This window comes from Dioscorea cayenensis, unplaced genomic scaffold (assembly GCF_009730915.1).
Source record: "Dioscorea cayenensis subsp. rotundata cultivar TDr96_F1 unplaced genomic scaffold, TDr96_F1_v2_PseudoChromosome.rev07_lg8_w22 25.fasta BLBR01000207.1, whole genome shotgun sequence".
In the NCBI taxonomy this organism is placed as follows: Eukaryota; Viridiplantae; Streptophyta; class Magnoliopsida; order Dioscoreales; family Dioscoreaceae; genus Dioscorea; species Dioscorea cayenensis.
In genome coordinates this window covers 66,262-77,866 of record NW_024086598.1, presented here as the reverse complement: position 1 = coordinate 77,866, position 11,605 = coordinate 66,262, and the positions used below count along the sequence as shown (strand labels likewise).

The window sequence follows — 11,605 nt, the reverse complement described above, 5'->3', positions numbered from 1 at the left end:
TAAATATATATACGCTATTTATTTGGGCTATTTTCCAATATAATCCTCTTATTATTTTTTTAATTGTTAAAATAACCTCATGTGAAATTTATTCACCAACATGAAATATCACATCAAACCTAGTCATCTTCAAAAATGATAAATAGAGTTTTTAAAAATACTAAGATATTGGTTTTTCTCATTAACACCATTCTTTTTTAAAAATCAACACCATTCTTTTTTAAAAATCACAAAAATAAAATATTTTTGTTTTTTTAACAAATTTCAAGTTATTATTGATTTTTAAAAAGTTATATTTCTTCTCAACCGTATTTATTTTGGAAAAATATGTTGTTATTATTATTATTATTATTATTATTATTATTATTATTATTAAAATACAAATTGTTTTGCATGTTTTTTAAAACCTATTTGTGGTTTAAATTGTTTAAAACTATTTGGTTTAGCAACATGTGCTTGAATTAAAGATGATTCACCTACAAGATGGCAAACTGCAAGCTAAGCAAAATTCAGACGCAAATGTATCTTGCAAACTGTAAGCTAAGCAAAATTCAGACGCAAATGTATTTTGCAAACTACAAGCTAAGCAAAATTTAGACGCAAATGTATGCACATGGACAAAAATCCTAATTTTACTAGGTAAAATTTATGCTCTTTATACAAACTAAAATTACTTGTTTGGGTAAAAATATATAATATATAAAAGTGATGGATATATTTAACTATTTTCTATTTATTCTTGAATGGAATTATTATTGTTTAAATTACAAACAACTTACTCAACCAAAATAATAGTAATAAAAAATAAAAATAATAATAATAATAAATAAATAAATAAATAACAATATTTTTTTAAAAATGGCTTTAAAAACAAAGAAAATGTATAAATAATAATAATAATAATAATAATAATAATAACAACATATTTTTTCTTAAATAAATACGGATAAAAATATAACTTTTTAAAAAATTAATAATAACTTAAAAATTATTTAAAAACAAAAAAATATTTTATTTGTGTGATTTTTCAAAAGAAGGGTGGTTATAAAAAAGAGTAATGATATTTTTACCGAATAGTTTTCCCGAATGACGTGGATGTTAAGTTGACATCCAGTATAGATTATCTACATCATTCTTTTCTTTATAAAATTTAATTTCTCTTTATTATCTAAATCCTAAATTTAAACATTTAATCGTAAAAAGATAAACATGTAAATGATAAACCGAAAACTCTCCCTAAACCATAAACTAGAAATCACAAACCCCCGCAGGGGGTTTGTGATTCTTGTTTAGGGTTTAGGGCATAGGATGTAGGGTCTAGGGTTTAGGGCTTAGGATTTAGGGTTTAGGGTTTAGTATTTATTATTTAGGGTTTAAAATTTTAGATTTTTAGTTTGTAGATTTTGTAGTATTTGGGTTTATGATTTTAGATATTGTTTTATAATTTTTTTAATTTTAAATATTTAAGAATTTTTAAAGTTCAAATTTGAAGTTTATATAAAAAAATAATGACATGAATGAGGATGTGGATGACAAGTTGGGCATCCACGTCATTCGGAAAAATTTATTCGGTAAAAATAGCATCGCTATATAAAAAAACCAATATTTTAGTACTTTTAAAAGGTAAGCTCATAACCAAAGTGATGATTAAGTTTGATGTGATGTTTTAAAATCTATAGGGGTAAATAAATTTTACTTGGGTTATTTTGATAATTAAAATAAAAAAATGTTATATTGAAAAAAAAAGACCCTATTCATTTTCATTATATATATAGTTTAACTCATTTATTTATATGCGCAAATAACGGTTCATCAGGATGTTTATTTACAACTATTGGATAATAATCTAATGACTATTACTTATGCAAATATTGTATATATTTACTATATATAATTACTGTATAACAATATATAATTTTGTTTGGAACTGTTTATGAATTAATCATTGAATTACTGCAGACGCCCATAGATTTTAAATTTAAGGATATATTTAAATGATGAGTCCTTATATACATATATATATAGAAACTATTATCTAGGGACGTCCACAATAGCGATGGGATGGTAATCCGACACTATTATCATTATGAATAGTAAAAATTATGTTTTACAGTGTTGTAATACTAAACAGTAAAAAATTATACAGTGTATATATAAATAAACAACCGTTGGATGATGATCTAACGGCTTAGATTTAAATCTGTTCACCTTACTTAAATAATTTTTTTTTCTATATATATATATATATATTCCAAAAATGTTAGTCTCGACATGGTAAACAGTCTCAAGCTTTCCAAAGAAGCAATCCAGAGATTTCTAGATAAACTAATTTCCAATTCTACCCTAACAGTTCAAATACTTACTCCAACGCCGTCGGCTGCCAATGATTTCTTCGACCACGGCATCGTCTCCGCCGGCGAGTCCCGGCGATCCGAAGGCCCAAACGATGGCGAGGTCGCCGGAGAGGTCCGGCTATTTGAGGAAAAGTATGACGACATTGTCCACGGAGGTGAGTGCCGGCGATTTGAGGGTAAACATGACGGCAAGGTCTCCTGATGCGAGAGCGGACGATTTGAGTGCCGGAACGATGGGAACGTCCCCAGGGGTGACTCCGATCCTCCAGACCAAGCGGGGAAAGTGCCACATGGTCGAGAACACTGCTGGGAGTGAGGAAGGTTTGGATCTTTGTGATATATGTGCTATTTTGCTTAATTTTCTGTTGATTTACGAGAAAAACGATGTCTTTTGGAATTGTTTTCTTCTGGTTTAGGTTATTAATGGTCCTAAATAGTTTTTCAGTATGATTTTGTTTCATCTTATCTGTTTGTGTGGTTCCTGACTCATTGAGTTTCTTTTCTTGTAGTGTTTTAATTTTTTTTTTCTTATTTACAAATTCATCTTTGATTTATTGCATATTTTTTTATGATCTGTATTATTATGAATTGATATGGAATTTGTTGACTGGGGTATATGTTAATTTTGTGATTGTGTGTTTTTCCTTGATTGCATGTGATAGCTAACAGTTTGATTTGAATTGAGATATGTTTATGATAATTCCAGGTTGGGGGTTTATGGTTTATCTGAAAAGTGAAATCCATAGGCCATGACAAATATGTTGGGCAACTAGTTTACTAGATGAAAATGTTGCTGCCCACTTGATAAAATGTCTAGTGATATGATTGCTGACTTGGTTTGTTTAATTTTTTTTTGTTTTTATTTAATTTGTTTAATGTTTAATATCTAAACAAATTATTGGTATTTTAATCAAATAATTATTGGCGTGCTAATATGAATTGCCACATTTAGTTTTTCTTTCACTGAACAAGCTCATCCAAAATTATTGAGTTATTTTTTTCATTTTTTTTTTTTATGTTGATTATTTCTTTGTGTAGGACCAAAAACCATGCCCTCTGGCAAATTGAGTGGAATTCGCAAATCTGAGAGGCTGAGAAATCAACCCAAGAGAAAACCTTTTTCTGATCTCACCAATGGCTTGGCCCCCGCTTTCGGCTCATTTCCATCGTCTATCCCAGATGTCGCCTTAACTAAACCCCCTTCTAGTGTTATCTCCAATGCTGCTAAGAACAAGAAGGTCCAAAATCTCTGGCCCACTTCCACGTTGCGTGGCATTTCAAGTGATTCAGGTAATTAATTTCTATCTTTATGTTTAGTTTCTAGGAGTTGTTGATGCAAGGAGTAGGCTATTCTTGAACAACAAGGTTTTTTAGTCTATGATGGGAAATCTAAGTTTTCAAACCATTAGTCAGGATGATGATTCTTCTTTGTAACAGTATCCTATAAAACTTGGCTGTATTGTAATGGGTTGCCAAATGCGATGCCTGTTACTCGCTAAGAGTTCAACCACAAGTTACACTACTTATCTTTTGGGCAACTAATATGGATTATATCAACCTCACTTGTCACGTGTCTATAATCAAGTATTTAATCAGCAAGCAGTCCGTGATGAAAACAATAGCTTTATATTTGGAAGTCCAAATCTCATAATTCAAGGGGAAAAATCATAAGTTGACATTACAATCTGATAACTGGGGATATCATAACAGTTTAAGATAAAAATTATATTGATAACAATCAAGATCATCAGCACATGAAGGTTGACAAAAATTGATAAACTATTATGATTTCAACAATGTGCCACTATTGATGCATTTGATAGCTCAAGACATAATAGTAGAAGTCAGGCCAGTGGACAAGGAACTTCCTTTTATGTGTATTGCTTCAGAAATTTGCTGGAAAACAGAGTCCAAAGCACTATAATAACATCTGGCGAGAGATGGCAAGAGATTATGTCTTTTTGTCTACTGCAGACACAACTCCCTTAAGTTTAAATTCAGTGTATCATATTGGGGTGGTGTTATTATTATTATGTTACTATTATTTTTACCTTGCATCTAATGAAGTAAGCATGTGTATGTTATAGGTTTCATATTACACTGGAATTTTTTGTTTCAGTTTGGATAGTCTAGTTTAGTGCTTTATTTACTATAGGAGTTGGCATGGAGCATAAAGATCAAATTTGTTTCTTCTGTTAATTCATGATTCTTGTTTGAAAGCTAAAATCTAGCAATCCATGTATTCTGCTTCTTTTGACTAGTAGAACAGTTTTTTCTCTATGAATTCACATATTCCTTCCTGCAATTGCAGATCTTGTCAAGGACCAAACATGTTCCACACCACACACACAACAGAGACCAACTGAAAAGGATTATAAGGGGAAGTCTTTGGCAGTTGCATCAAGCTCAGATTGCACTCAATTAGGAAGAACTAGTAGCATGAGGTTTGTGCTCATGTTTTGCTCTTTTTTTTTTGTTGTTCCACCAATTGTCTCTATTATTAGCCATTACACATTATCTAAAAGGTTTCTTTCTTGACAAGTTCTAGTTTAAATTTATCTTGACAAGTTCTAGTTTAAATTCAATAGTTTTCATTTTTATTTTTGTGCAGCATGCAAGTAATCTGTAATTCAATTTCCAATAGGATAGCGTTATACAAGAAGGTCGAAAATACAGAAAATGTGTACTTGAACATCTATGCAGCAAGTTACACCTGTTTGAAGAATGTCACTTTAAATATGAACAACGTTAGTTGGTTTCCCTCCATCTTAGTGTGCCTTGTAATGGAATCGTGGATGAAGGGAAACCACTACATAATTCACGATTATCCTATGTTCACTTTGTTATCACTGTGTTGTTTTTGGTGTGGATATTCTGGTAAGAAAATAAAAGGCTTTATTTTGCATGATTAGACAAAAGTGCTAACGACTGTGTTTGGAAAATATTTATGCATTCACCATCCTCTGATATGGCCTTCGTTCTCAACTAGGCTGAAGTTAGAGAGTGCACGTGTTGATCATCGTCAGGCAAAGTCCTTTTCAGTTCCTCTTGGGAAACCCAAGAAGGTTAGTTATTAACTTCATAGTCACGTTTCTCATACTATTATTGTATATCGTCAAATATCATCTGTAAATAACATGTTTGCATATCTTATATTCAATATTAAGTTTTTTTTGCTGCACTTCTCAACATCCATGTCCGGTACAAAACACTTTTCTTTCTATAATTCGAGAGTAAGATGTTTGCTTTTGGACAATTGAAGACAATCTAGCAACTTAATCAGCAACAGTTAAAGAGAAATTCAAATTCATTTGCTCAATCCAGTTTGGGATTTCATCCGAGTGGATATAACCATTCCATTTGAACTTAGACTCGATTTTGTCTTGAAATATAGTGAAGTGCCTTAATTGATCTATTGATTGCATTATGAACAATAGATTAGTAGTGCAATTTAAAATTCAATTACCATCATTTGGTGGACTGGTCACCAAGTTGATAAAATAAATTTAGATCTGTTTCACTAGGGAAGACCCACTTTTATTTGATTGGAGCAACTGATTGCTTGTTCATTTACTATTTGTTCTCCTGCGGTATCTCCATATATTTATTGATATGTCTATCACTCTATTGATGTTTTAGAATGTCATCTTTTCCTAAAATTGATTGAAACCGAAAGCCATGATGTAATAATGGCTAGAATTCACACATCAGAGCTAAAAACCTTAGCTTAAATGAATATTGACAACAATGATCATCAGTCATGTATATTACCTGAAAAATTTGGAGTTTTCGCCTGCTGTCATCAGAAGCTCCTCAAATAAGTTAATCGATATCTTTTTATCTGTATGAATTGATTTTTGTGATAACTGATGATACTTTCGGTTTCATAACCAATCTCTTTGAGACATTACACTTGTGTTTTCTTTTCTGTTTACATCAAAGTAGAAGGTTCATTTGTTTTGTTTGTTGATTGTGTTGCTTTATGTTCTGAAATTCCCCTATTGTTCACAATTTTCAGAAGCCCCGGATTAGAGTGCCTGAAGCCATTAAAAAACCAGTATTGCCTCAAGATTTTGTTGAAAAACAGAAAGCCTACTTTGCGGAGATCGATGCTTTTGAACTTCCAGAGGAGGTTGTATCAGAGAGTGAATTGGAATAGCAGGATAAACATTGAGGGACTTGTAGATTACTAACAGTAAACCCTCCTGTTACTAGGTCCAGTTAGCATGTAAATTTGGTGCATATACAGACTTCTTGCTGACACCCTTTTGTAATTACAATGCAACTATTGACACGCATGGAAATAAAATGACTTTCGTGGCAGCATTTGTCATCTTGCCTGCAAGCCCACCTGTTCAGAGTGGCAGGAGTATGCAAAATTCAATGCTTTGGTTTCACCAGTTCTTATGCAACGGTCGGTATCTATCAATTATTCCTTGATGCCTTGGACTCTACTTTTGGAAACTTGAAATTTCGAGTTATTTCATTTTCATATAGATCTTATGAATGAAACATGTGATGCTTCTTCATCCTGTTCATATGTACATGTTTTGTCAGCCAAATCCCTCAAAAGTGTAGTTTGTCATTCTAATTTTATCATTGTCTCTTGACCGGCACAAAGAGAATTATCTGAAATCTATGACTTATTTTTGGAACTTCCCTTGTGGACACTATGATATGTAGTAATGCTATGTGGCATGATGCTTGCTTGAAGCTATTTATGTAGTTGACAATTTTGGCCCTTCTCTGTGACTAGAATAAGTCCTCTTATGATTGTGTTTGATACATGTTTATTGTTCATAATCATTGCCTGCACCAACAAAGTGACACTAGATATTTTATGTTGCAGCTATGCATGTGAATATCATCCTTCTGTCATTGACAAAAAACAGATGTATCTAATTACTATGTAGTCACGCACTGACATGAACCGTTGTACTTGTATTATGTTAGGTTTCTGGACTTCCATCAAATAACTCGATTGATTGATTTTTTTTTTTTTTTAAAGTCACTTAATTCTGAACTTTTTTTAAATTTTTTGGGATTCTAAGTCTTTCCTTTTGTGCAAACTTAATTGGTGAAAAATGAAAACCATTTTAGAAATCAGTCATACCATTAGACAAAACTTGTGAAATGTGGATCCATATGTTACTTATCTTTGATGTATTCTTTTGGCTTGATTTAACAGAGAGATGTGCTCGAGCATTATGCTTCGGTGGCTTCTTCTATATGCTTTCATTTGTGAAGACATGATACTCATTTTCTTAGCTTGTATTTCAAGTTGCAGATTGATGACTTCTGCCAGAAAACCGATGAAGCTCATGACTTCAGTTCATCGTTCTGTCTATCGTGGCCAATGAAGGTAAAGACATATAATCATCCTCTGAGTAAGTTGGTGATTGGATTGAAAATTGGGTTAGACCTCAAAATAATTTCTCATCAAAATTGTTTGTCAGCAGTTAAATGTCACCAGCATCATTGCATTTTGGAAGATTGTCCAGCTTCAAAGGTAGATGATCATGTGCATTGTGATGAGGAAGGGAAAATAAAATAAAATTCTTCAGCACCTGGTGAGGACCATCTTCAGATAATTTTGTAAGTGTTACTTTTTCTTTGGTTTCATGCTACAGTTGAATGGTGTAATCATGATGACAGGTGAGGAAAAATATTGTGCTGCTTTTAGGGTTAGGGTTCTAATGAGCCAAGCTTGGCTTGTTTGGGTTAGTGAAGGAAAGATAAGGTTTGATATTGAATTTTATCAAGTTTTAATATATATATATATATATATATATAATGCAATTTTTGTATTTTTAGGTTTATTAATATAATATAAATATAGAACATATAAGTTAAATATAAGATTTTCACTTATTTTTGTTTTTAGCTAGAACTTCTATGTTACAAGTGTTATTAATTATTAAAGAAACAATTTTATGATAGCTTAGTTGTTGTTAAACTTATTTTATTTGATTTATGCTATAAATTTCACTTTGATTTTATATATATATATATATATATATATATATATATATATATATATATATATTCAAATGTGGGAACTAGAATTTTAAAGAATTGTTAAAGATTTTTTTAAAAAAAAAAAACAATATATCTATATATATGTAAATGGTGTCAATTTAGATGACTCATTTAAGTGATAAAAAAAGGTCCATAATGAATCAAAATGAAAGTCAATGATGACCAATTAGTGGCTATAAAATAGGGATAAAATTATCCCTACCTGATTTTATTCAGGAAATTTATTGTTGGCTATTGTCAAATTAAAAAGGTATATAAATCATTTTAGTTAATTATTTTAACATACTTTAAATGTTTGAAAGTCCTGAGTTCATGCTCGGTGGGACAAGCATTCCATAAAACAAAAGTATTTGGGACCTATCCCTCTTCTGAAAGAAGCAACACCCTATTGGTTATCGTTGAAAGTAAAGCATTTAAGCACTTCATATGCATAGTTTTTAATATTCTAATATATGTATCAATAATATTAATTAGAAGTTGCTAAAAGGTTCGTAACCAACGATATTGAATCTATTATAAAAAAAAAATATTGGTGTGGAAAACTTAAATTATGAGCTTAAGTTTCGCTGGATGTAATAATGGTAATAGATTTTAATTGTGAGTGGATTTATAATTCAAATCTGTGAAGATATATGAGCTAAATGATGAATTCTTAGTCTTTTCACTATACTCTATTTTGTTGTGTTTATAAAAATAATAACAATAAGAAGATGTTGAAGTGGTAGTTGCAAAACTTAAGGAATTCATTATTTAACAAGCAAATATATTATAAATGCATACTAAATAATAATATGTTTACTTAGTTAAGGAGTGGGTTATGAAAGTTGCATTTTATTTTTGGTATAATCACCAAAAATCACTCTCAGATTTTCTCTTTCTTTTTCGGTCCCCTTTACTTTCAAAACGCTCCCCAACTAGTCCTCTATTTTTCGAAAATCGCTCACTTAGTTAGAACGCTCATCGGGCCCTCTACTTTTTGAAATCGTGCCCTACGCCCTCGAGGGCATCACTTTCTAAAAGTAGAGGGACCCATGGGAGCATTTTAACTAAACTGCACATTTTCAAAAGAGAGTGACTAATGAGCATTTCTAAAGAGAGGACTCAAAAAGAACAGTAGTAAAGAAGGGACCAACTAGGGTATTATACCTTTATTTTTATATCTATGTAGGACCTTTTGGTTAATCTGTTGTACTTTTGTTAAAGATTGACTAATATACATTAACAAAATAAAATAAATTACGAAAGTCATTAAAATTATTTTTAGTTGTACATTTGGATGGATATGATATGATGAGTGCATAAGAATAAAAAAAGATATTGGTATAATAAGTTCATATCTTATTCTATGTTTGATGTGCACCGAATAAGTCATTAGATAGCTTATTTTTATTTATTTTGCGTTTGAAGTGGACCGAATAATGACAAGATATGATATAAATAACATGTAAATAGATAAAATTACCTTTTATAATATAGTTATATATATTTTTTAAAATAGAGTTTTTTTGAATTTTTTATTAATGATTTACGGTAGATTTATTAGTTTCTTTTAAATTTTTAAAAAATAAATAATCTATAAATAATCTACAAATATATTGATTGCAATATCACTAACTTACAAAAATTATAATTCATACCTATTCTTTTTAGAGAAAATCATACACAAAGTCAACAATATAGCAAAATAAATAGATCATATCAAGATCAATTTGGAAAAAAAATCATTTAACTAGAGAAATTAAAAATAAGACATGATAAAAAAAATAGATTTAGGGCCGTTTAGTGGACATGATAAAAACGATATGATAGACTATCATATCCTGCTACTATCCTTTGTTTGGTGTGCTAAAAAGATACGATAGTCTTATCCTATTGGCTCACTTTATCATGCCGGTCACATGATAATGAATCCTATGAGTCAGGATGAAAACAAGTAGGATATGATAAAAAAATACTCTAGCTTTATTCCATATTTGATGATTTTATATATGATTTTCTCTAAGAAAATATGTATTAACTATAATTTTTTGCAAGTTTGTGATATTGCGATCTATAAATTTGTGGACACTTTTTATAGGTCATTTATTTTTAAAAATTTAAAATATACTGATAAATAAATCATTAAGGAAAAAAAATAAAAAAATAAAGTCTGTTTTAAAAAAGAATATATAACTATAATATAAAGGATAATTTTGTCTATTTACATATCATTCATTGATGTATTTTGTAAATATATTTCAAAAGATAATATTTATTTGGGATAAGTATTTTGAATTATCAAATGATATTTTTATATTTATTTATTTAATAATATAATTTTAATTTCGACTTAATCTTTTATTATTATTGATAAGATTTTCTTTATCACTCAACTAACTTTTACTACTTCCACTACAAGAAAAATCTCAAATTGGCACGGTGATATCGGCACGGAAATAAGTTTAAAAACCGTGCCAAATTGATTTAAGCATCAGATTCTAGCACCAAAATTAACTATGCCTATAGTAATAGTCACAAATAAATTTTGGCACCGTCTTTTTATACCGTGCCAAATTTTAGCATCATGTTTAGCACCTTTTTTACTATTGTGCCAAATATTAACATTGACATTTGGCACGGACTTTGGTTCCATATTTGCAGCATTTTAGCACGGGTTTTATAGGTGCAATATTTTGGATATGATTTTTAGCACGATTTTATATATCAGATTTTTCACAATAATTGGCACAGTTTTTGGGAAAAAAAATTGTCACGGCTTTTGGCACGCTTTTATTTATTTTATAAAAAATAATTTTTATTTAAATTTTCTTGAATTACACCCATCAATAATTGCTAAACAAAAATTATTTTATTGAATTAACAATACATACACATTCCTTTTAATCAACTTCTTCAACATCTTCGACTAACAATAAATGAATTAATAATCAACCATACTTGATCTTTCTCAATAATGTGTTCCATTCCTTTTGTGCCACTAAACTGACCTTTGTAGACTCTTCAGTGAAATGAAATTCTATAATTCAAATCACCAAGCTGAGACTATCCCATCGATAAATAACAAACAAACAAGCAAAATGTTAATTAATTTTATATATGGTTCATACTTAATTGTTCTATAAAATGGAAACTAAAGGCAAGTGATGCAATTTATACTTTAATAAGACTTTGGCGGTTCCAACACTGAATGCAATAGTATCACAAGTCTCCAG

At 30.0% G+C, this 11,605-nt stretch overlaps 1 protein-coding gene across 1 annotated transcript; it reads left to right on the top strand.

The window, feature by feature from the left end:
• Positions 1–2,283: 2,283 nt before the first annotated feature.
• Positions 2,284–6,687, top strand: LOC120253779. The gene is made up of 5 exons (XM_039262016.1): positions 2,284–2,675; positions 3,393–3,644; positions 4,666–4,798; positions 5,344–5,419; positions 6,373–6,687. Exons 1-5 carry the CDS (start codon positions 2,384–2,386, stop codon positions 6,511–6,513), a joined length of 894 nt encoding a protein of 297 aa, XP_039117950.1. The 5' UTR covers positions 2,284–2,383; the 3' UTR covers positions 6,514–6,687.
• Positions 6,688–11,605: the final 4,918 nt, after the last annotated feature.